The sequence below is a fragment of the Agelaius tricolor genome, unplaced genomic scaffold, assembly GCF_023055355.1.
Source record: "Agelaius tricolor isolate 1412-34295 unplaced genomic scaffold, bAgeTri1.0.p SCAF_148, whole genome shotgun sequence".
In the NCBI taxonomy this organism is placed as follows: Eukaryota; Metazoa; Chordata; class Aves; order Passeriformes; family Icteridae; genus Agelaius; species Agelaius tricolor.
In genome coordinates, this window is record NW_027269408.1 from 33352 (window position 1) to 58224 (window position 24873).

The 24873-nt window shown below is 63.5% G+C and overlaps 2 protein-coding genes across 6 annotated transcripts; both read left to right on the forward strand.

Moving 5' to 3' along the window:
- Positions 1–61: 61 nt before the first annotated feature.
- Positions 62–14382, forward strand: PRICKLE3 (prickle planar cell polarity protein 3). The gene is given in 11 exon segments (XM_071420544.1): positions 62–166; positions 1154–1230; positions 2090–2192; positions 2194–2271; positions 4992–5105; positions 6696–6833; positions 9339–9548; positions 11759–11942; positions 13137–13244; positions 13247–13363; positions 14339–14382. Coding segments are annotated over 11 exon segments (1224 nt in total). The 5' UTR covers positions 62–115.
- Positions 14383–15349: 967 nt separating this feature from the next.
- Positions 15350–24212, forward strand: PQBP1 (polyglutamine binding protein 1). Of its 5 annotated transcripts, none has more exons than XM_071420533.1 (7): positions 15350–15430; positions 16540–16681; positions 17965–18076; positions 20475–20584; positions 21745–21837; positions 23572–23632; positions 23722–24212. In XM_071420533.1, the coding sequence occupies exons 2-7, from the start codon at positions 16615–16617 to the stop codon at positions 23870–23872; spliced, it is 594 nt and encodes a 197-aa protein (XP_071276634.1). In that variant the 5' UTR covers positions 15350–15430; positions 16540–16614; the 3' UTR covers positions 23873–24212. The 5 variants fall into 5 exon arrangements, with proteins under 5 accessions (XP_071276634.1, XP_071276637.1, XP_071276638.1 ...); XM_071420536.1 differs by having other exon boundaries at positions 15384–15407; XM_071420537.1 differs by lacking the exon at positions 15350–15430 and adding an exon at positions 15754–15862.
- Positions 24213–24873: the final 661 nt, after the last annotated feature.

Here is a 24873-nt window from a genome sequence, read left to right on the forward strand (position 1 = left end):
CCCGCCCAGCTCTGACCGAGGGGCGTGGCCAGCGCTGTGGGCGTGGCCAGCGCGGCGGGGGGCGGGGTTTGGAGGGCGCCAAAGGCGGCTCCGGTGGGGGCATGGCCTCGTGGCGATGGGCGGGGCTTACCTCGCCATCTACCTGAAGGGGCGGGGCCTCCCTCAGGTGAGGGCGTGACCAGTGCTGGGGGCGTGTCCGGGGGCGTGTCCAAGGCCCGCCATGTTCACCCGGGGGTCCCGGCGGCGGCGATCGGAGCGAGCCGTGAGGGGCGGGGGAACCGGGGGGGCTCTGGGGGGTTTAGGGGGTCTCTGGGGGCACTTTGGGGGGCTCTGGGGGCACTTTGGGGGCTCTGGGGGCACCTTGGGGGGCTCTGGGGTTTTGGGGGCCCTGTGGAGCAGCTTTGGGGGCGCGTTGGGGTCTCGGGGGGCTCTGGGGGAGGGGCCATGGGGGGGTCTGTGGCTCGGGGGTCTCAAAGGGGCTCCAGGAAGGGCCTGTGGGGTTGGGGGGGGCTGTAGGGTTGGGGGGCTTAGGGGGTGAACCCCAACCCCCCGCCCCATTTCGGGGGTTCCCCCCACCCATCCCTGACCCCATTTTTGGGGTTTTCCCCCGATCCCACGTGTGCCCACCCACAGACCCCCCCCCCCATTTCTGGCGTGGCCCCCCCAGCCCCCCTGGCCTCATTTACTGCCCCCCCCCCCCTTTTTCCTGCCCACCCCCCCATTTTGATGCCCCCCCCGGACCCCATTTTTGGGCTGTTGCCCCCCAGCCCCCCCAGCATTTTGGGGTGTCCCTGCCATCCCTCCTGGCTGTTTTTGGGGTGTCCCCCCCCCAGACCGTTTTTGGGTTCCCCCCGGACCCCCCCTGGGATGGGAGGGGATTTTGGGGTGCCCCTGACCCCCCTGGGATAGGAGGGGATTTTGGGGTGCCCCTGACCCCCCTGGGATGGGAGGGGATTTTGGGGTGCCCCTGACCCCGCTGGGATGGGAAGGGATTTTGGGGTGCCCCTGACCCCCCCCTGGGATTGGCGGGGATTTTGGGGTGCCCCTGACCCCGCTGTGCCCCCCCTGGGATGGGAGGGGATTTTGGGGTGCCCCTGACCCCCCTGGGATGGGAGGGGATTTTGGGGTGCCCCTGACCCCGCTGTGCCCCCAGGCCCAGGACCCCGAGCGGGGGCGGCCGTGCCGGGTGTGCCGGGAGCTCTGCCCGGGCTTCCAGGAGCACCCCTGGAGGTGAGGCCGCTTTTGGGGTGCCCCGGGCTGGGAGGGGGATTTTGGGGTGCCCCCATCACCCCCAGGGGCTGGGAGGGAGGTTTTGGGGTGTCCGACATCACCCCCCTTGCATGGGATGAGGGTTTTGGGGTGTCCCCCTGGTGGGAGGGGGATTTTGGGGTGCCCCTGAGCTGGGAGGGGAATATTGGGGTGTCCACATTAACGGATTTTGGGGTGCCCCCGATTATCACATTTTGGGGTGTCCCATTACAGTTTTTTGGTGCTCCTTTTGAGATTTTGGGGCGCCCCCTGACCGAATATTAGGGTGCCCCCATTCCTGGATTTTGGGGTGCCCCCAGAACATATTTTGTGGTGCCCCACTACCAAATTTTGGGGTCCCCATGACCAGATTTTAGGGTGCCTCATCCCCAGATTTTGGGGTGCCCACATTCCTGGATTTTAGGGTGTCCCCATTATGGATTTTGGGGCGCTTTTCGGGGTTCCCCCTAACCGTATTTTGGGGTCCCCATGACCAGATTTTAGGGTGCCTCATCCCCAGATTTCGGGGTGCGCCCTGACGGAATTTTGGGGTGTCCCATTATCATATTTTGGGGTCCTACATTCCTGGATTTTTGGGCCCCCCCAACCATATTTCGGGGATTCCCTTCACCTTATTTGGGGTGCCCTATCCCCAGATTTCGGGGTGCCCACATTCCTGGATTTTAGGGTGTCCCCATTACAGATTTTGGGGTGCCACCTGACCCTATTTTGGGCTGCCCCATGATGAATTTTGGGGAGCCCCATCCCCAGATTTTGGGGCGCCCGCATTATCCGATATTGGGGTCCCCCCCTGACGGCGTTTCGGGGTCCCCCGCCCCAGGAAGCTCTGCCTGCACTGCAAATGCCCGCGGGGGGAGCACGTGGGGGGCGGGGTCCCCCCGGCCCTGCAGGGGGTCCTGGCCCGGCTGCTCCCCGAGTCCCACCCCCCCCCCCGGCTCCGAGGATTCGGGGTGCTCGGCCGAGGAGTTCGCCTGGGCCCCCCCCGGCCTCAGCCCTGACCAGGTAACCCCGGGCACCCCAAACACCCCCCGGGGACCCCAAAACACCCCCGGGGACCCCAAAACACCCTGGGGACCCCAAAATACCCCGGGAACCCCAAACACCCCCGGGACCCCAAACCCCCCAGGGATTGAAACCCCCCCCATCTGTGCCCCCCAAAACACCCCGGGGACCCCCAAACCGCCCCAGGGACTCCCAAACACCCCAGGGATGGAGGACCCCCCCCCTCCCATCTGCGCCCCCCGAAACACCCCAGGGATGGAGACCCCCCCCATCTGCACCCCCCAAAACACCCCAGGGACAGAGACCCCCCCCATCTGCGCCCCCCAAAACACCCCAGGACCCCCAAACACCCCAGGGACAGAGACCCCCCATCTGTGCCCCCAAAACCCCCTGGGACCCCCCAAACACCCCAGGGATGGAGACCCGACATCCCCCATCTGTGCCCCCTAAACCCGCCCGGGACCCCAAAACACCCCAGGGACAGAGACCCCCCCATCTGCGCCCCCCAAACCCCCCAGGACCCCTAAAACACCCCAGGGATGGAGACCCCCCCCCCCTCCCATCTGCACCCTCCAAAACACCCCAGGGATGGAAACCCCCCCCATCTGTGCCCCCTAAACCTGCCCGGGACCCCAAAACACCCCACAAGGGATGGAGACCCCCCATCTGCACCCCCCACCTCACACGGGACCCCAAAACACCCCAGGGATGGGGACCCACCCCATCCATGTTCCCCAAAATGTTCTGACCCCCCCCGAGCTCAATTCCCTTGGGGCCCCCCCCCTCATGGAGCCCTGACCCCCCCAAACCCCGCCCCAATCCCACCCAGGCCCCGCCCACCCCAGAGATCCCCTTGCCCTGAGCCAAGCCCCACCCCCTGGCCAGGCCATGCCCATGCAAACAAGCCCCGCCCACCTTCTGAAGCCCCACCCCTTCTGCAGGAAACCCCTCCCACCTGCCACAGCAGCTCCCACTCTGTTGAGGCCCCGCCCCATAAGCCCCGCCCCCATTTCCCCTCAGGTGTTTCTCACCCCTCCCCCCATGAAGCCCCGCCCCATCTAAACCCCGCCCTCCCATCGGCCACACCCCCTCCAGGCCCCACCCACTGGTGAAGCCACACCCCCAGTGAGGCCCCACCCAATCAGCCCCACCCTGTCCAGTCACGCCTACTTAAGCCCCACCCCCTTCCCCACAGCTGACTCTGTGCCTCTCACACCTGTCCCATCAAACCCCGCCCACTGGGCCACACCCCTCCAGGCCCCGCCCATCGTGGGACATCCCTCTGAAGCCCCACCTATGGCAAACATCTTAGCCCCGCCCTTTTTGTCCCGCCTTGCTAAACCCCGCCCTCTCCAGGTGTCCCAGTACTCCTCCCACCTGCTCCACATAGGCCACACCCCACTAAGCCCCACCCCTTGTGCCACACCTTGCTAAGCCCCGCCCCACTAAGCCCCACCCCTTCCCAGGTATTGCAGTGCAGCCCCACCCCGCTAAGCCCCGCCCCGTTTAGCCCCGCCCCACCAAGTCTTGCCCCACCCAGGTGTGCCCATTCTTTTTGCTGCTCCCATTACACTCTGCCCCATTAAGCCCCGCCCCCAGGTGTGTCAGTTCTTCTCACTGCTCCCATTTAGCCCTGCCCCATTAAGCCCCACCCCCAGGTCTGTCAGTATTTCCCACTGCCCCTGTTAAGCCCCGCCCCGCTCAGCCCCGCCCTGCTAAGCCCCGCCCCCAGGTCTGTCAGAATTTCTCACTGCCCCCTTAAGCCCCGCCCCGCTGAGCCCCGCCCCGCTAAGCCCCGCCCCCAGGTCTGTCAGTATTTCTCACTGCTCCCGTTCAGTCCCGCCCTGCTCAGCCCCGCCCCCTCAGCCCCGCCCCGCTAAGCCCCGCCCCCAGATCTGTCAGTATTTCGCGCTCAGCCCCGCCCCGCTAAGCCCCGCCCCCAGGTGTGTCAGTATTTCTCACATCCCCGTTAAGCCCCGCCCTGCTGAGCCCCGCCCCCAGGTGTGTCAGTATTTCGCGCTAAGCCCCGCCCCGCTGAGCCCCGCCCCGCTAAGCCCTGCCCCCAGGTCTGTCAGTATTTCACGCTAAGCCCCGCCCCGCTGAGCCCCGCCCCATTAAGCCCCGCCCCCAGGTCTGTCAGTATTTCGCGCTCAGCCCCGCCCCATTAAGCCCCGCCCCCAGGTCTGTCAGTATTTCGCGCTCAGCCCCGCCCCATTAAGCCCCGCCCCAGGTGTGTCAGTATTTCGCGCTAAGCCCCGCCCCGCTGAGCCCCGCCCCGCTAAGCCCCGCCCCCAGGTGTGTCAGTATTTCGCGCTCAGCCCCGCCCCGCTGAGCCCCGCCCCATTAAGCCCCGCCCCCAGGTGTGTCAGTATTTCGCGCTCAGCCCCGCCCCGCTGAGCCCCGCCCCATTAAGCCCCGCCCCCAGGTGTGTCAGTATTTCGCGCTAAGCCCCGCCCCGCTGAGCCCCGCCCCATTAAGCCCCGCCCCCAGGTGTGTCAGTATTTCCCGTTGAGCCCCGCCCCATTAAGCCCCGCCCCCAGGTGTGTCAGTATTTCGCGCTCAGCCCCGCCCCATTAAGCCCCGCCCCCAGGTGTGTCAGTATTTCGCGCTAAGCCCCGCCCCGCTGAGCCCCGCCCCATTAAGCCCCGCCCCCAGGTGTGTCAGTATTTCGCGCTAAGCCCCGCCCCGCTGAGCCCCGCCCCATTAAGCCCCGCCCCCAGGTGTGTCAGTATTTCGCGCTGCTCCCGCCCGCGCTGGTGCCGCGGCTGCGCAGCCCCGGGGAGCGGCACCGGCTGCGGGAGCTGCTCCGGCAGCTGCCCCCGCACGACCTCGAGGTGAGCGGGGCCGGGGGCTCCGGGGGCTCCGGGGGGGGACCGGGGCCGGGTTTGGGGCGGGTTTGGGGCGGGTTTGGGGCCGTTCTGGGCGTTCGGAGCTGGGTTTGGGGCTTTTTCTGGGCGTTTTTAAAGGCGGGTTTGGGTATTTGGGGCGGTTTTGGGATGGGATAAAGCGATGGTTGGGGTGATTTTGGATGGTACAAACGGGTTTTTGGGGGATTTGGGGTGGTTTTGGGATGCTATGAAGTGGAGTTTGTGGTGGTTTTGAATGGTACAAATGGGCTTTTGGGGGGGTTTGGGGTATTTGGGGCAGTTTTGGATCCTATAAAGTGGGTTTTGGGGTGTTTGGGGTGATTTGGGATGCTATAAAGTGATGGTTGGGGTGTTCGGGGTGGTTTTGGATGGTGCAAATGGGGTTTTAGGGGATTTGGGGCGGTTTTGGATGGTACAAAGTGGTTTTTTGGGGGGGATTTGGGGTGGTTTTGGATGATACAAAGTGGTTTTTGGGGGGGTTTTGGGATGCTATAAAGTGGGTTTTGGGGTATTTGGGGCAGTTTTGGATGATACAAAGTGGTTTTGGGGTGGTTTTGGGATGCTCTAAAGTGGTGTTTGGGGTGGTTTTGGATGGTGCAAAATGGTTTTTGGGGAGGTTTTGGGGTATTTGGGGTGATTTTGGTTGGTACAAAATGGGTTTTGGGGGGATTTTGGGGGAATTTGGGGCAGTTTTGGATGGTACAAAATGTTTTTTTGGGGGATTTTTGGGGAATTTGAGGTGTTTTGAGATGCTATAAAGTGGTGTGTGGGGAATTTGGGGTGGTTTGGGATGGTACAAAGCTGTTTTGGGGGGGTTTTGGGGGTATTTGAGGAGATTTTGGGGGGTACACAATGATTTTTGGGGGGGTTGGATGGTACAAACTGTTTTTTTGGGGGGGCTTTAGGGTATTTGGGCAGATTTTGGATGGTACAAAGTGGTTTTTGGGGGGATTTTGGGAATTTGGGGCAGTTTTGGATGGTACAGAGTGGTTTGGGGGGGGATTTTGGGAATTTGGGGTGATTTTGGATGGTATAAAGTGGTTTTGGGGTGGGGGTTTGGGGTATTTGGGGAGGTTTTGGATGGTACAAAGCAGTTTTTGGGGTGTTTGGGGTGTGATTTGGGGTGTTTTGGGGTAATTGGGTTATTTCAGGGTGTTTTGTGGCATTTTCTTCTATTTTTGAGTGGTTTTAGGGTGGTCTTGGGTTGTTCTAAGGCATTTTTGGGGTGGTTTTGGGTCGTTCGAGGGCGGTTTTGGGGCAGTTTTGGGTTGTTCAAGGATGTTTTAGGGTGGATTTGGGCTTGAGGTGTTTTTAGGGTGGATTTGGGTTGTTTGAGGGCATTTTTGGGGTGGATTTCTGTTGTTCAAGGGTATTTTTGAACTGATTTTGGGTTGGGTTTTTGGGGTGGATTTGGTGTTTCCAGGTAGTTTTGGGGTGCATTTGGTGTCCTTAGGTATTTTTGGGGTATTTTGGGGGTATTTTGGGGGTATTTTGGGGTATTTTGGGGGTATTTTGGGGGTTTTTGGGGTGGTCTGAGGTTCTCCCGCCCCTCCCCAGCCCCAGTTTTGCCACGACCTGGACGAGGCCGAGCGTCGGGAGCTGAAACTTTTCGCCCAACGCCGGAAACGGGAAAATTTGGGGCAAGGGAGCGTCCGGCCCCTCCCCCTCACCAGCGCGGGGGCCGTGTGCCAGCAGGTGGGGGCACCCCAAAAATGGGCACCCCAAAATGGGCACCCCAAAAACGGCACCCCGAAAACGGCACCCCGAAAATGGGCACCCCAAAATGGGCAGAAAATGGGCACCCCAAAAACGGCACTCTGAAAACGGGCACCCCAAAATGGGCACCTCAAAATGGGCACCCCCAAAATGGGCACCCCCAAAATGGGCAGAAAATGGGCACCCCAAAAATGGGCACCCCGAAAACGGGCAGAAAATGGGCACCCCAAAAATGGGCACCCCCAAAATGGGCACCTCAAAATGGGCAGATAATGGGCACCCCAAAAATGGGCACCCGAAAAATGGGCACCTCAAAATGGGCAGAAAATGGGCGCCCCAAAAACAGCACCCCAAAAACGGCACCCGAAAATGGGCACCCCGAAAATGGGCACCCCGAAAATGGGCAGAAGATGGGCACCCCAAAAATGAACACCCTTAAACGGGCGCCCCGAAAATGGGCACCCCCAAAATGGGCACCCCCAAAATGGGCAGAAACCGGGCACCCCAGAAATGGGCACTTCCAAAATGGGCAGAAAATGGGCACCCTCAAAATGGGCACCCCAAAAATGGGCACCCCAAAAACAGCACCCCAAAAATGGGCAGAAACCGGGCACCCCGAAAATGGGCAGAAAATGGGCACCCCAAAATGGGCAACCCAAAAATGGGCAGAAAATGGGCACCCCCAAAATGTCCCCCCCAAAAATGGGCAGAAAATGGGCACCTGCAAAATGGCACCCCAAAAATGGACAGAGAATGGGCACCCCAAAAATGGGCACCCCAAAAATGGGCACCCCAAAAATGGGCAGAAAATGGGCACCCCAAAATCGGCACCCCAAAAATGGGCAGCCCCAAAAAGGGCAGAAACCGGGCACCCCCAAAATGTGCACCCCCAAAATGAGCAGAAAATGGGCACCCCCAAAATGGGCACCCCCAAAACGGGCAGAAAACGGGCACCCCGAAAACGGCACCCCAAAATGGGCACCCTTAAAATGGGCAGAAAATGGGCACCCCAAAAATGGGCACCCCCGAAAACGGCACCCCGAAAATGGGGAGAAAATGGGCACCCCAAAAATGGGCAGAAAATGGGCACCCCGAAAACGGCACCCCAAAAATGGGTGCCCCCAAAATGGGTGCCCCCAAATGGACGCCCCCAAAATGGGCACCCCAAAATGGCCAGAAAATGGGCACCCCCAAAAATGGGCACCTCCAAAATTGGGGACTCCAAAAACGGCACCCCAAAATGGGCACCCCCAAATGGGCAGAAAATGGGCACCCCAAAAAGAGCACCCCAAAAATGGGCAGAAAATGGGCAGAAACCGGGCACCCCAAAAATGGGTACCCCAAAAATGGGCAGAAAATGGGCACCCCCAAAATGGGCACCCCCAAAATGGGCACCAAAAAATGGGCAGAAAATGGGCACCCTCAAAATGGAACCCCAAAAATGAGCACCCTAGAACAGCAACGTGAACACGGGCACCCCCAAAATGGGCACCCCAAAAATGGGCGGAAACCGGGCACCCCAAAAATGGGCACCCCAAAAATGGGCACCCCCAAAATGTCCCCCCCAAAAATGGGCAGAAAATGGGCGCCCCCAAAATGGGCAGAAAATGGGCAACCCAAAAATGAACACCCTTAAACGGGCACCCCAAAAACGGGCAGAAAACGGGCACCCCAAAAATGGGCACCCCAAAAATGGGCAGAAATGGGCCCCAATTCCTGGTGCCCCCTGACCCCCTGTTGTAAGGGATGGGGGGCTGTAAAATGGGGGTGTTGCCCCCCAATTTCCGGCCCCCTTGACCTCCTTAGGCTGAAGGGTGGGAGGCTGTAAAAAGGGGGGATCCCACCCCCAATTCCAGCCCCCCCGACTCCCCAGGCTGGAGGGTGGGGGGCTGTAAAATGGGGGATCACACCCCAAATTCCCGGCTCCCCTGACTCCCCAGGCTGAGGGCTGGGGGGCTGTAAAATGGGGGTGTTACCCCCCAATTCTGGGCGCCCCTTGACCCCTCCAGCTTTATGTGTGGGGGGCTATAACCGGGGGGTGTTACCCCCAATTCCCGGCCCCATTGACCTCCTCAGGCTGAGGGTGGGAGGCTGTAAAAGGGGGGGATCACACCCCAGATCCCGGCCCCCTTGACTTCTCTAGTCTGAGGTGTAGGGGGCTGTAAAAGGGGCGGACCCCACCCCAGATCCCGACCCCTCTGACTCCCTGGGCTAAAGGGTGAGGGGCTGTCAAAGGGGGGGACCCCAGCCCAGATTCCAGCCCTCCCTGACTCCCCGGGCTAAAGGGTGGGGGGCTGTAAAATGGGGGGATCCCACCCCCAATTCCAGCCCCCCCTGACTGCCCAGTCTGAGGTGTGGGGGGCTGTAAAAGGGGGGGATCCCAGGGGGGGATCCCAGCCCCCCTGACTGCCCAGTCCGAGGTCTGTGGGGCTGTAAAAGGGCGGCCCCCGCCCCAGATGCCATCCCGGTCCCGTTGTTCCGCAGTGCGGGGCCGCGGTGCGCGGCGGGGCCCTGGCCGTGTTCGCGGCGCGGGCGGGGCTGGGGCTGTGCTGGCACCCGCGCTGCTTCCGCTGCCAGCAGTGCCAGCAGCCCCTCGTGGACCTCATCTACTTCTGCCCCGGCGACAGCGGGCGGCTGCTGTGCGGGCGGCACCACGGGGACAGCGTGCGGCACCGCTGCCCCGGCTGCGACGAGGTACGGGGGTATGGGGGCTCAGGGTGGGTATGGGGTGGTTATGGAGTGGTTATGGGGTGGTTATGGGGTGCTCAGTGTGGTTATGGGGCAGCACCACGGGGACAGCGTGCGGCACCGCTGCCCCGGCTGCGACGAGGTACGGGGGTATGGGGGGATATGGGTGGGTATGGGGTGGGTATGGGGTGGTTATGGGGTGCTATGGGCAGTTATGGGTGCTCAGTGTGGTTATGGGGCAGCACCACGGGGACAGCGTGCGGCACCGCTGCCCCGGCTGCGACGAGGTACGGGGGATATGGGGGGCTCAGGGTGGGTATGGGGCAGTTATGGGGTGGTTATGGGGTGCTATGGGCAGTTATGGGGTGGTTATGGGGTGCTATGGGCAGTTATGGGGTGCTCAGTGTGGTTATGGGGCAGCACCACGGGGACAGCGTGCGGCACCGCTGCCCCGGCTGCGACGAGGTACGGGGGATATGGGGGGCTCAGGGTGGGTATGGGGCAGTTATGGGGTGGTTATGGGGTGCTATGGGCAGTTATGGGGTGGTTATGGGGTGCTATGGGCAGTTATGGGGTGCTCAGTGTGGTTATGGGGCAGCACCACGGGGACAGCGTGCGGCACCGCTGCCCCGGCTGCGACGAGGTACGGGGGGTAGGGGGTCCTGAAGGGCTGGGTATGGGGTGGGTATGGGGTGCTATGGGCGGTTATGGGGTGCTATGGGCAGTTATGGGGTGCTCAGTGTGGTTATGGGGTGGTTATGGGGTGCTGTGGGGTGCTGACGGTGGTTATGGAGTGGTTATGGGGTGGTTATGGGGTGCTATGGGCAGTTATGGGGTGGTTCTGGGGTGCTATCAGTGGTTATGGGGTGGAGATGTGCTCAGGGCAGTAATGGGGTGCTCAGTGTGGTTATGGGGTGCTTATGGGGTGCTATCAGTGGCTATGGGGGCCATATGGGGTCCTGAAGGGGTGGTTATGGGGTGCTCAGTGTGGTTATGGGGTGTTGTGGGGTGCTCAGTGTGGTTATGGGGTGGTTATGGGGTGCTGTGGGCAGTTATGGGGTGCTTATGGAGTGCTATCAGTGGCTATGGGAGGGATATGGGGTTCTGAAGCGGTGGTTATGGGGGGCTCAGGGTGGGTTGGGGTGCAGAGGGTGGTTATGGGGTGGTTATGGGGTGGTTGTGGGGTGGAGATGTGGTGCTCACGGTGGGTGTGGGGTGCTGACTGTGGTTATGGAGTGGTTATGGGGTGCTATGGGCAGTTATGGGGTGGTTATGGGGTGCTCAGGGGGTAGTTATGGGGTGGTTATGGTGTGCTATCAGTGGCTATGGGGCGGGATATGAGGTCCTGAAGGGGTGGTTATGGTGGGTATGGGGTGCAGAGGGTGGTTATGGAGTGGTTCTGAGGTGGTTATGGGGTGCTATCAGTGGTTATGGGGTGCAGATGTGGTGCTCAGGGCAGTAATGGAGTGATCAGTGTGGTTATGGGGTGGTTATGGGGTGCTATCAGTGGTTATGGGGGGGTATGGGGTCCTGAAGGGGTGGTTATGTGGTGCTCAGTGTGGTTATGGGGTGCTGTGGGCAGTTATGGGGTGGTTACGGGGTGCTATGGGCAGTTATGGGGTGGTCATTGTGGTTATGGGGTGCTGGGAACAGTTATGGGGTGGTTATGGCATGCTGAGGGTGGTTATGGGGTGCTATGAGCAGTTATGGGGTGCTCAGGGTGGTTATGGGGCAGCACCATGGGGACAGCGTGAGGCACCGCTGCCCCGGCTGCGACGAGGTACAAGGATGTGGGGTGAGGATATGGGGTGCTGGGAGCAGTTATGGGGCGGGTATGCGGTGCTATGAGTGGGTATGGGGTGGTTATGGGGTGCTCAGTGTGGTTATGGGGTGAGTATGAGGTGGTTATGGGGTGCTCAGGGTGGTTATGGGGTGCTGTGGGCAGTTATGGGGGGTTATGGGGTGCTCTGGGTGGTTTTGGGGGGCTGAGGGGTTCTTTGGGTGCTGGGCACTCCTCCATCTCCTCCTGGTGCTCCCCAGCTGATTTTTGGGGTCTCTGTATCCCTGACCCCCCCTTTTTTCCCCCCATCCCAGCTGATTTTCGGGGGTCTCTGGGGGTCTCTGTATCCCTGACCCCCCCATGCTCCCCCAGCTGATTTTTGGGGTCTCTGACCCCTCTTTGGGTATCCCTGACCCCTCTTTCCCCCCCATCCCAGCTGATTTTCGGGGGGCGCTGGGCCGAGGCCGGGGGGCGCCGCTGGCACCTGCGCCACCTGCGCTGCCTGGAGTGCGAGGGGGCCCTGGACCCCCAGAGCCTGCCCGGGGGGGAGGGGCAGCCCCTGTGCCCCCCCTGCCGCGCCCGCCGCGCCCACCTGTGCGACACCTGCGGGGACCCCATCGGTGAGGGGCCACGGGGGGGACACGAGCGGGTTTGGGGGTCCCTGGGGGTCCTAAGAGAGGGCCCTGAAGGGTTTGGGGGTGTCCAGGCGGGGTTTGGGGGTCCCCAGGGGAAGTTTTGGGGGTGTCCTGGGGGATTTGGGGGTCCTAAAGGGGTCCTCAGGAGGGGCTTGGGGGTCCTAAAGGGGTCCTAAGAGAGGGCCCTGAAGGGTTTGGGGGTGTCCAGGGGCGGTTTTGGGGATCCCCAGGGCAGTTTGGGGACCACAGGAGAAGATTTGGGGGTGCCCAGGAGGATTTGGGGGTGTCCAGGGAGTCCTAAAGGGGTCCTCAGGAGGGGCTTGGGGGGTCCCAGGGGTCCTAAGAGGGTCCCTGGGGAGGTTTGGGGTCCCCAGGGGGGTACATGGGGGTTCTAAAGGGGTCCTCAGGAGGGACTTGGGGGTCCTCAAGGGGTCCTAAGAGAGGGCCCTGAAGGGTTTGGGGGTGTCCAGGGTGGGTTTGGGGGTCCTCGGAGAGACAGGAGAAGTTTTGGGGGGTCCCATGGACAGTTTGGGGATGCCCAGGGGGTCTAAAGGGGTCCTCAGGAGGGGCTTGGGGGTCCAGGGGTCCTAAGAGAGTCCCTTGGGGGGTTTGGGGTGCCCAGGGGGGTACATGGGGGTCCCTGGGGATCCTAAGGGAGTGTCCGGGGGGGTTTGGGGATCTGTAGGGGAATTTGGGGTCCTCAGACGGGTTTGGGGGTCCCAGGAGCAGTTTGGGCGTCCCCAGGGGGGTTCATGGTGGTCCCAGGGGATCCTAAGAGGGTCCCCGGGGCGGTTTGGGGGTCCCCAGGGAAGTTTTGGGGGTCCCAAGGGGGTCCCCCGGGGCAGTTTGGGGTCCCTGGGAGGGTTTTAGGGTCCCCAGGGAGCTTTGGAGATCCTCAAGGGGTCCTAAAAGGGTTCAGGGGGGATTTGTGGGGGTCCCTGGGGTGGTCTGGGGGTTCCCTCAGTGTCCCCATTGTCCCATCTGTCCCCCCACTGTCCCCAGAGGTGCAGGACCCCCATGTCACCCACAGGGGGCAGCACTGGCACCCCCAGTGTCCCCATTGTCCCCTCACTGTCCCCATTGTCCCCAGACCTGCAGGACCCCCCACGTCACCCACAGGGGGCAGCACTGGCACCCCCAGTGTCCCCATTGTCCCCTCACTGTCCCCATTGTCCCCAGACCTGCAGGACCCCCACGTCACCCACAGGGGGCAGCACTGGCACCCCCTCCCCGGCTGTTTCCGCTGTGCCCCCTGCGGGCGCCCCCTGCTGGGCCGGCCCTTCCTGCCCCGGGGGGGCAAATCTTCTGCTCCCCCCGCTGCGCCCCCAGCAACGACAACAACAACAACAGCCCCGGGCCCCGCAGCGCCCCCCGGAGGAGATCCTGGGGAGGGGCACCCCCGGCAGGTGGGACTGGGGGGACTGGGGGGACTGGGAGGGGATTGGGAGGGACTGGGGGGGCACTGGGGGGGAACTGGGAGGGGATTAGGAGGGACTGGAGGGACTGGGGGGGGCACTGGGGGGGCAATGGGAGGGACTGGGAGGGTGGGGGGGGCAATGGGAGGGACTGGGAGGGGACGGAGGGATTGGGAGGGACTGGGGGGGAACTGGGAAGGAGAAATGGGATGGACAGGGAGGGGACTGGGGGGGACTGCGGGAACTGAGAGGGATTGGGGGGCACTGGGAGGGACTGGGGGGGGAATGGGAGGGACTGGAGGGTGGGGGGGGCAATGGGAGGGACTGGGGGGAAAAATGGGAGGGACTGGGGGGGGACTGGGAGGGATTGGGGGGAATTGGGAGGGGACTGGGAGGGGACTGGGGGAACTGCGGGGAAACTGGAAGGGATTGGGAGAGACTGGGAGGGACTGGGAGGGTGGGGGGGGAATGGGATGGACTGGAGGGAACTGCGGGTGGACTGGGAGGGCACTGGGGGGGAACTGGGAGGGGATTGGGAGGGTGGGGGGGGCAATAGGAGGGACTGGGGGGGAAAAATGGGATGGACTGGGAGGGGAGTGGGGGGCACTGGGAGGGAGAAATGGGATGGACGGGGAGGGGGACTGGGGGGGACTGCGGAGGAACTGGAAGGGATTGGGGGGGAATGGGAGGGACTGGGGGGGCACTGGGATCGATGGGGGAGTTACTGGGAGCCCTGGGGGGCAGCACAGGAGAGGCTCACGGAGAGTAACTGGGGAGATTAACAGGGGTTAACTGGGGTTGACTGGGATTAACTGGGGTCGCTAACTGGGCTCCCCGGGCCCCTCCCCCACAGGCTGGCAGCCCCAGTTCCGCCGGGGGGGTCCCCACCGCCACTCCCTGCCCGAGCTGGGGGCCACGCCCCGCCCCTCCCCCACAGGCCCATCCCCCACAGGCCCATCCCCACAGGTCCCTCCCCCACTGCCCTCCCCCCACCGCCACTCCCTGCCTGACCTGGGGGCCGCCCCCTGCCCCACCCCTGCCCCACCCCCCGTGGCCCCCTCCCCTCCCCCCTCCAGGCCCTGCCCCTCCCCCCCCCAGGGCTCCCCCCCAGCGCTGCGGCGGGGGAGGGGCCGGGGCCGCCCCCGCTGGCCTTCATCATCATCATCATCATCATCATCATCCTCGTGGGAGGGCTGTTCCTGGGGGAGCCCATCCCCCTCCCCCCGCAGCTCCGCCCCCCTGGGGCCTCCCCAGTCCCCACCCAGCAACCCCGGCCCCGCCCCCGGTCCCGAGGTTGCCGCCTGGCCTGACCCCCCGTGACCTCTCACCTCTCTGTGACCTCTGACCTCTGCCTGGAGCCTCTGATCTCTGTGGGACCTCTGTAACCCATTTGTGACCCTGCTGTGACCCCTGACCTCTCTGTGACCCCGCTGATCCCTGTGCTGGCCCTCTGACCTCTCTTGGTGGCCTCAACCTCAGGGACAACCTGCTGACCTCCTGCTACTGACCTTTGACCTCTACTCTCCTCTGGGGCCTTTGCTGCTGGCCTTTGACCTCTTCCCCCCTCCGGGGCGTGACCTTTGCACTGTGACCCCCGTGGCCGCCTCAGGGACCCCCCCGACCTGTGCCCGGTGACCTTTGACCCCTCGAGCGCAGCTTTAATAAAGGGGCAGAGCCCCCGTTCGTTCCCCAGTGTCCTTGGAGCCCCGTGCCGGGGGGGCGGGGTGCGGGGCGGGTTCGGGGTGAGCCCGGGATGGCCCCGGAGCCCCCGGGGCCGCCATTTTGAGCAGCGAATCCCCAAAAACAGCGCGGAGCCGCCGCCCCCCCCAACATGGCGGCGCCCATGTGGGTCCCGCGCCCGCGCGCGCCGCGTTCCCGCGCGGTGATTGGCCGAGCGCCCGCGCTGTCCCGCAGCCGATTGGTCGGGGTGTGTCACGTGATCACCGGAAATGCCGGGGGTTACCGAGGCAACGGGGGCGGGGGCAAGGGGGGCAGCGCGGTCACGTGAGCGGCGCGAGGCCGGCGGCGGCTTCCGGTGGGAGCCGGGACCGAACGGGGGTAACTGGGACCGAACTGGGGGAACTGGGACCGAACTGGGACCGAACTGGGACCGAACTGGGTGAACTGGGACTGAACTGAGATCGAAGCGGGGCCGAAGTGGACCGAACTGGGACCGAACTGGGGGAATTGGGACTGAATTGGGACCGAACTGGGACCGAACTGGGGAATTGGGACTGAACTGGACCGAACTGGGACCGAACTGGGACCGAACTGGGTGAACTGGGACTGAACTGAGATCGAAGTGGGGCCGAAGTGGGACCGAACTGGGGGAATTGGAACTGAACTGGACCGAACTGGGACCGAACTGGGGAATTAGGACTGAATTGGGACCGAACTGGGGTAACTGGGACTGAACTGGGACCGAACTGGGACCGAACTGGGACCGAACTGGGTGAACTGGGACTGAACTGAGATCGAAGTGGGGCCGAAGTGGGACCGAACTGGGGGAATTGGAACTGAACTGGGACCGAACTGGGACCGAACTGGGGGAATTAGGACTGAATTGGGACCGAACTGGGGTAACTGGGACTGAACTGGGATTGAACTGGGGCCGAATTGGGACCGAACTGGGGCTGAACTGGGGGAAGTGGGACCGAACTGGGGTTCCCGGGTAGGTTCCGGGGGTCTCCAGGGGGGTTCCCGCTCTTCCGGGGGTTTCTGGGAGCTCTCCGGGGTTACCGGGGGGGTCTCGTGGCTCCTTTGCCGGTTCCGGGGCTGTCCCCGCAGCTCTCGGGGCTCTCCCCGGTGCCCGAGGGGTTTCCCGGGACACCGAGGGGTCTCGGGGGGTCCCGGAGATATTTGGGGGTCCCGGAACCCCGAGCCGCGCCCGCAGCGGGGTCCCGGGGCTCTGCGGGGTTCCCGGGGTGTCCCCGGTTGGTTCCCGGGGTATTCCCGGTGGTTCCCGGTCTGTTCCCGGTGCTGACCCCCCTGTCCCGTGCCCCCAGCCGGGTCCTGGTTGGTTCCCGGTGCTGACCGCGGTGATTCCCGGGGCATTCCCAGTCTATCTCCAGTGTGTTCCCGGTGCTGCCCCCCGTGTCCCGGTGCTGCCCCCAGTCTGTTCCCGGTGAATTCCCGGTGCTGACGCCTCTGTCCCGGTGTGTCCCCAGTCTGTCCCGGTGCTGGCCCCTCTCCGGTGCTGTCTCGGTGAATTCCCGGGGCATTCCCGGTGCTGCCCCCCGGCCATGCCGCTGCCCGTGGCTCTCCAGTCCCGCCTGGCCAAGCGGGGGCTGCTCAAACACGTGGAGCCCGGTGAGAGGGGGCGGGGCTTCGCTGGGTGGGGCTGGAGGGGGTGTGGCCAGGGTGAGGTGTAGGCGTGGCCTGGGTGTGCCCGACCTCAGACCCCGAGTAATGGTGGCGGGGGGGGCGGGGTTAGGGGGCGGGGCTATGTGCAGTGAGTGGGGCTATGGGCAGGGGGCGGGGCTATGGGAAGTGGGTGGAGTTAGGGGAAGTGGGTGGGGCTGGGTAAGTAGGTGAGGCTATGGGCAGTGGGCGGGGCTATGGGCAGTGGGCAGGGCTATGGGTAGTGGGTGAGGTTGGGAAAGTGGGTGGGGCTGTAGACATTGTTATCAGCTGAGGGCGGAGCTATGGGCAGGGTGGGGCTCAGCTGTGGGTGGGGTCAGCAGCACTGGGTGTGGCTCTGGGCTGTGGGCGGGGTCAGTAGCACTGGGTGTGGCTGTGGGCAGGGTCAGCAGCACGGGGTGTGGCTGTGGGTGGGGTCAGTAGCACTGGGTGTGGCTGTGGGCAGGGTCAGCAGCACGGGGTGTGGCTGTGGGTGGGGTCAGTGGCACTGGGTGTGGCGCTGGGCTGTGGGTGGGGTCAGTGGCACTGGGTGTGGCACTGGGCTGTGGGTGTGGCTCAACGGTGGGTGTGGCTCTGGGCTGTGGGTGTGGCTCATCGGTGGGTGTGGCTCTGGGCTGTGGGTGTGACTCATCGGTGGGTGTGGCTCTGGGCTGTGGGTGTGACTCAACGGTGGGTGTGGCTCTGGGCTGTGGGTGTGGCTCATCGGTGGGTGTGGCTCTGGGCTGTGGGCGGGGCTCTCATCCCAGCCTCACCCCAGACCATTGCCCAGCACTGGAGGGGGGCTGGGGATGTGGGTGTGGCAGTGGGCGGGGTTGAGCTGATGGCCCCACCCCAGAGCCTGAGATCATCACTGAGGATTGGGGGTGGCATTGGGGGCAGAGTGTGTGATTTGGGCAGTGGGTGTGGCAGTGGGCGGGGTTTGGGATGGTGGGTGGGGCAGTGGGTGTGTCAGGGATGGGGAAGTGGGTGTGGCCATGCTGATGCCCCTCCCAAAGCCCAAGGAGGAGATAATCGCTGGGGATGGGGCAGTGGGCGGGGTTTGGCGGTGGGTGTGACAGTGGGCGGGGTCAGTGAGAGGCCCCGCCCAGAGCCCGAGGAGGAGATCATAGCTGAGGATTAGGGCAGTGGGCGGGGTTTGGGCAGTGGGCGGGGTTGTGGCGGTGGGTGTGGCAGTGGGCGGGGTTTGGCGGTGGGTGTGGCAGTGGGCGGGGTCAGTGAGACGCCCCGCCCAGAGCCCGAGGAGGAGATCATCGCTGAGGATTACGATGACGCCCACGTGGATTACGAAGCCTCGCGGCTCGAGGGGCTGATGCCGCCCTGGTACAAAGTGATCGACCCCACCTGGTGAGACCCTCCCCCTCCCGGGAGACCCCTCCCCCACCCGGGAGACCCCTCCCCCACCCGGGGAGACCCCTCCCCCTCCTTGTGAGACCCCCCCCCAAGTGTTATAGGGACCCCCCGGATCCTATAGAGGCTGTAGGAACACCCCTGGTGTCCATGCCCCCCTATAGGGCCATAGGGACCTTCCTGGGGTTCCCCCAGGGTTATTGGGGCCCTCCCCTGGCTGTAGGGCCCCTATGGATCCTTCCCAGCCCCTATAGATCCCTCCCAGCCCCTATAGATCCTTCCCAGCCCCTATAGATCCTTCGCAGCCCCTATGGATCCCTCCCAGCCCCTACGGATCCCTCCCGGCCCCTATAGATCCTCCCAGCCCCTATGGATCCCTCCCAGCCCCTACAGATCCCTCCCGGCCCCTACAGATCCTTCCCGGCCCCTACAGATCCCTCCCAGCCCCTATAGATCCTTCCCAGCCCCTATAGATCCTCCCGGCCCCTACAGATCCTTCCCAGCCCCTATAGATCCCTCCCAGCCCCTACAGATCCCTCCCACCCCTATAGTGTCCATAGGGCCCCTCCTCAGGGCTTCCCAGGGCTATAGGGACTCTCCACAGGCCCCATAGGGGCTGTAAGGACCCTCCCGGTGCTGTAGGTCCCTCTCCAGGTGTTATGGGGTCTGTACCCCCCCTGTGGGGTCAGGGTCACCTTCCGGCCCTACAGGGACCCTTTACAGCCTCTGGGGGCCTATAGGAGCCTTTGCTGGGCACTCTGGGGCCTGTGGGGTCTGTAGGGTCCAGAGGGGCCCCCTGAGCTCTGTAGGGTCCATAGGGCCCCCCCATGGCCCTATAGGGCTCTCTCATGGCTCTATAGGGTCCATAGGAGTCTATAGGGTCCATAGGGCCCCCCATGGCTCTATAGGGCTCTCTCATGGCTCTGTAGGTCCATAGGTGTCTATAGGGTCCAAAGGCCCCCCCATGGCTCTATAGGTCCATAGGTGTCTATAGGGTCCATAGGGCCCCCCATGGCTCTATAGGGCCCCCCCATGGCTCTGTAGGTCCATAGGTGTCTATAGGGTCCATAGGGCCCCCCATGGCTCTATAGGGCTCTCTCATGGCTCTATAGGTCCATAGGTGTCTATAGGGTCCATAGGGCCCCCCCATGGCTCTATAGGGCCCCCCCATGGCTCTGTAGGTCCATAGGTGTCTATAGGGTGGGTAGGTGCCCCCCATGGCTCTATAGGGCTCTCTCATGGCTCTATAGGTCCATAGGTGTCTATAGGGTCTGTAGGTGCCCCCATGGCTCTATAGGGCCCCCCCATGGCTCTATAGGGTCCATAGCCCCCACAGGGTTCTGTAGGGTCCTCAGGGCCCCTCCCAGGGTCCACAGTCCCCCATGAGGGTTCTATAGGGCCCATAGGGCTCTGTAGGGCCAGCCCTGAGCTCTATAGGGTCCATGGGCATCTATAGGGTCTGTAGAGCCTCCCCATGGCTCTATAGGGTCCATAGGGCCCTCCCCCAGTCTCCATAGGTTCCATGGGGTTCTACAGGGCCCCCTAGGGCTCTGTAGGATCTGTAGGGCTCTATAGGGTCCATAGAGCTTTGTAAGGTCCATAGGGCTCCCCCATGGCTCTATAGGGTCCATAGGGCCCTCCCCCAGTCTCTATAGGTTCCATGGGGTTTCACAGGGCCCCCTAGGGCTCTGTAGGATCTGTAGGGCTCTATAGGATCCATAGCCCCCCGCCCCATGAATCCATAGGGTACCCATGGTTCTGTAGGGTCCATAGAGCTCTTTAGGGTCCATGGGGCCCCCTGTGGCTCTATAGGGTCTATAGGGCTCTATAGGCTCCATAGGACTCTATAGGGCCCCCTATGGCTCTGTAGGGTCCCTAGGGCTCTATAAGGTCCATAGGCCCCCCTATGGTTCTGTAGGGTCTATAGGGCTCCCCATGGCTCTGTAGGATCCATAGAGCTCTATAGGGTCTATAGGGCCCCCCATGGCTCTATGGGATAATTTGGCCTCCCCCATGGTTCTATAGGGTCTATAGGGCTCTATAGGGGCTCCCCTGGGCTCTGTAGGGTCCATAGGGCTCTATAGGGTCCCTAGGGCCCTGTTCTGGGCTCTATAGGGTCCATAAGGCCCTCCCCTGGCCTCTATAGGGTCCATAGGAGCTCCCCTGGGCTCTATGGGGTCCATAGGGGCTCCCCTGGGCTCTATAGGGTCCATAGGGCCCCCCCCGGGCTCTGTAGGGTCCACAGGGCCTTGTTCTGGGCTCTATAGGGTCCATAGGGCTCTGTAGGGTCCATAGGGCTCTGTAGGGTCCATAGGGCCCTGTTCTGGGCTCTGTAGGGTCCATAGGGCCCCCCTGGCCCCATAGATCCCACAGCCCCATCCCTGTCCCCCCCCAGTGGGCTGCCCTATTACTGGAACGTGGACACGGACCTGGTGTCGTGGCTGTCCCCGAGCGACCCCAACTCCGTCATCACCAAACCCGCGCGGAGAGCGCGGGGCAGCGCAGGTGGGGCACCCCAAAAACGGGGGGGGGCCCAAAATCCGGGGGGGCCCCAAAACTGGGATAGGGGTGCCCAAAACCTGGGGGGGGCAGAAACTGGGGAAGATCCCCAAAAACTGAGGGTGGGAACTGGGGGGACCCCAAAACCTGGGGGGGTGGCCCAGAAACTGGGGGAGATCCCCAAAAATTATGGGAGGAGGGAACTGGGGGGACCCCAAAACCTGGGGGGGGGGGGCCCAAAAACTGGGGGAGATCCCCAAAAATTAGGGGGGCCCCAAAACCTGGGGGGAACTGGGAAGACCCCAAAACTGGGAGGGAAAAACTGGGGGGACCCCAAAACTGGGGGGCTCCCCAAAATCCGGGGTGGTCCCCAAAAACTGGGGTGGGGGTGCCCAAAATCCGGGGTGGTCCCCAAAACTGGGATAGGGGTGCCCAAAACCTGGGGGGGGCAGAAACTGGGGAAGATCCCCAAAAACTGGGGATGGGGTGAACTGGGGGGACCCCAAAACCTGGGGGGGTGGCCCAGAAACTGGGGGAGATCCCCAAAAATTAGGGGGGGCCCCAAAACTGGAGGGGGGGGGGGGGGAGGAACTGGGGGGACCCCAAAACTGGGAGGGGCACAAAACGCGGGGGGTCCCTAAAAACTGGGGGGGTCCCCAAAACTGGGGGGGTACCCAAAACCTGGGGGGGTGCCCAAAACTGGGAGGGGGGGCCCAAAACCTGGGGCGGGGCCAGAAACTGGGGGAGATCCCCAAAAACTGGGGGAACCCCAAAACCTGGGGGGGAACTGGGGGGGACCCCAAAACCTGTGGAAGAGGCCCAAAATCCAGGGTGTCCCCAAAAACTGGGGGAGCCCCAAAATCTGTGGGGAACCCCAAAACCTGGGGAGGGTTCCCCAAAACCTACGGGGGGGGGGGGGGGAACTGGGGGGACCCCAAAACTGGGAGGGGCACAGAACCCGGGGGGTCCCCAAAATCTGGGGAGAACCCCAAAACTTGGGGGGGGGTCCCCAAAACCTACGGGGGGATCTGGGGGGGGGGGCCTCGAAACCCCATGGGAGGAACTGGGGGTGTCCCCAGAGCTTGAGGGGGATCTGGGGGGTCCCCCCAGGGGCTTTGGGGTCCCCCCGGGGGATTTGGGGTGCCCTGACCCCGGTGGCCCCGCAGAGGCCGAGGAGCCCCCCGAGAAGGAGGAGGCGCCGCGGGAGCGCCGGGGGCACCGGCGGGAGGAGCTGGCCCCGTACCCCAAGGGCAAGAAAGGTACCGGGGGCACAGGGGATTTTGGGGGGTCCCCGCCAGTTTGGGGGGCTCCAGGCGTTTTGGTGGAGGGTGGGGGGGGTTCTCTCGGGGTTCTGGGGGTTCCTCAAGGATTTTGGGGAGCTCTGAGCGTTCCAGGGGGTCCCGGGATTTCAGGGGGTTTGGGGGCGGTCCTGGGATTTTGGGGGCTCTGAAGATTCTGGGGGGGTCCCTGGGATTTTGGGGAGGTCGAGGGAGGGTCCCCTGGGATTTTGGGGGGATTCCCTGGGATTTTGGGGGGCTCTAAGGATTCTGGGGAGGGATCCCCCAGGATTTCAGGGGTCTCTGAGCATTTTGGAGAGGGATCTCCCAAGGTTTTGGGGGGCTCTGAGCATTCTGGGGGGGGTCTCTGGGATTTTGGGGGGGTCGAGGGAGGGTCCCCTGGGATTTTGGGGAGCTCTGACAAACCTGGGGAGGGATCCCCCAGAATTTCAGGGGGCTCTGAGCATTTTGGAGAGGGATCCCCCAAGGTTTTGGGGGGCTCTGAGCATTCTGGGAGAGGGGTTCCTTGGATTTCGAGGGGATTCCTCGGGATTTTGGGGGGCTCTGAACATTCTGGGGGGGTCCCTGGGATTTTGGAGGGTTCGAGGGAGGGTCCCCTGGGATTTGGGGGGGATTCCCTGGGATTTTGGGGGGATTCCTCAGGATTTTGGGGAGCTCTGATGAATCTGGGGAGGGATCCCCCAGAATTTCAGGGAGCTCTGAGCATTTTGGAGAGGGATCCCCCAAGGTTTTGGGGGGCTCCAAGTGTTCTGGGGGAGGGGTCCCTGGGATTTCGAGGGGATTCCTCAGGATTTTGGGGGGCTCTGAGCATTCTGGGGGGGGGGTCCCTGGGATTTGGGGGGGCTCTGAGGAGCGTTCTGGGGGGGTTCCCCAGGATTTCAGGGGGCTCTGAGCGTTCCAGGGGGTCCCGGGATTTCAGGGGGTTTGGGGGTGGTCCTGGGATTTTGGCGGCTCTGAAGATTCTGGGGGGGGTCCCTGGGATTTTGGGGGGGTCGAGGGAGGGTCCCCTGGGATTTTGGGGGGCTCTGAGCATTTCGGAGAGGGATCCCCCAAGGTTTTGGGGGGCTCCAAGCATTCTGGGGGAGAGGTCCCTGGGATTTCAAGGGGATTCCCTCAGGATTTTGGGGGGCTCTGAACATTCTGGGGGGATCCCTGGGATTTCAGGGGGCTTCAAGTGTCCTTGGGGAGGTCCCTGCAATTTTGGGGAGATTCCCTGGGATTTTGGGGGGCTCTGAGGAGCATTCTGGGGTCACTCCCCCAGGATTTTGGGGTGCTTTGAGCATTCCGCAGGAGATTCCCTGGGGTGTCAGGGGATGGAGGTGGGGGGTCCCCTGGGATTTTGGGGTGTTCCAGGGGTCCCCTTGGATTTTGGGGTGTTCCAGGGGGTCCCCTGCGATTTTAGGGTGTTCCAGGGGTCCCCTGGGATTTTGGGGTGTTCCAGGGGGTCCCCTGCGATTTTGGGGGGTTCCAGGGGGTCCACTGGGATTTTGGGGGGTTCCATAGAGGATTCCCTGGCATTTCAGGTGGTTGTGGGGAGGGGGTTCCCCATGAATTCCAGGGCGTTCTGAGCATTCCGGGGGGAATTCCCTGGGAGGAATTTTGGGGGGGTCCCCAGGATTTCGGGGGGCTCCGAGGGGGGTTCCCCCAGGATTCTGGGGGGTTCTGGAGCTTTGCTGACCCCCCCACGCCCCCCAGGCAGCCGCAAGGACGAGGAGCTGGACCCGATGGACCCCAGCGCCTACTCGGACGCGCCCCGGTACGGCCTGGGGTAACGGGGAGGGGTTTTGGGGTGCCCCGGGTTTTGGGGGACCCCCGTGACCCCCATTCCTCGCCGTGTCCCGGCAGGGGGACGTGGTCCACGGGGCTGCCCAAGCGCAACGAGGCCAAGACGGGCGCGGACACGACGGCGGCCGGGCCCCTGTTCCAGCAGCGGCCGTACCCCAGCCCCGGCGCCGTCCTGCGCGCCAACGCCGAGGCCTCGCGCGGAAAGGACTGAAATGGGGACCCCGAAATGGGCACCCCAAAACGGGGCACCCCAAAATGGGCACCCCAAAACCCCCATGATCCCACCCAGGAATGGGGCACCCCAAAACGGGGCACCCCAAAACCCCCATCATCCCACCCAGGAGCACCCAACTGATGCGCGCCAACGCCGAGGCCTCGTGCGGAAAGGACTGAAATGGGGACCCCGAAATGGGCACCCCAAAATGGGCACCCCAAAATGGGGCACCCAGAAATGGGAAACCCCAAAACCCTCACCAGCCCACCCAGGAATGGGGCACCCCAAAACCCCCATGATCCCACCCAGGGTCACCCAACTGATGCGCGCCAACGCCAAGGCCTCGCGCAGAAAGGACTGAGCTGGGAACCCCAAAATGGGCACCCCGAAACTGGGGACACCCCAAAACCATCCCTGTTCCCTCCAGGAACCCCCAAAGCTCTGGACGCCCCAAAATGGGGACACCCCAAAACCATCACCACTCCCCCCAGGAAGCCCCAGCGTTGGTTGCTGCACGGCAAGGATGGACACGGGAACCCCAAAATGGGCACCCCAAAAACTGGGAGACCCTCAAACCCTCACCAGCCCCTCCGGGAACCCCCAAAGCTCTGGGGACACCCCACAACCGGGGCACCCCAAAACCCCAGGCACCCCAAAATGGGGCACCCCGGAACTGGGGACACCCCCAAAGCTCTGGGGATGCTCTTTGCCCCCAGCCCGGGTGAGCCCCTCAAACCCCAGAGTTCAGGGGTTCCCCCAGGACCCCCAAACCCCAGGGGGAATTTTCAACCCCACAAGGGATCCCCCAAATCCCCCAGAGCACCCCCAAAGCCTCAGGGGGTCCCCCAGGAACCCCCAATGCACCCGGGGTCCCCCCAAGCTCAGGAGGATCCCCTCAAACCCCAGGACCCCCCCCCAGTGCATTGGGGTTGCCCCAAATCCCCCCAGGACCCCCAAAACCCAGGGGGTTCCCCCCAAATCCTACCCCAAACCACCCC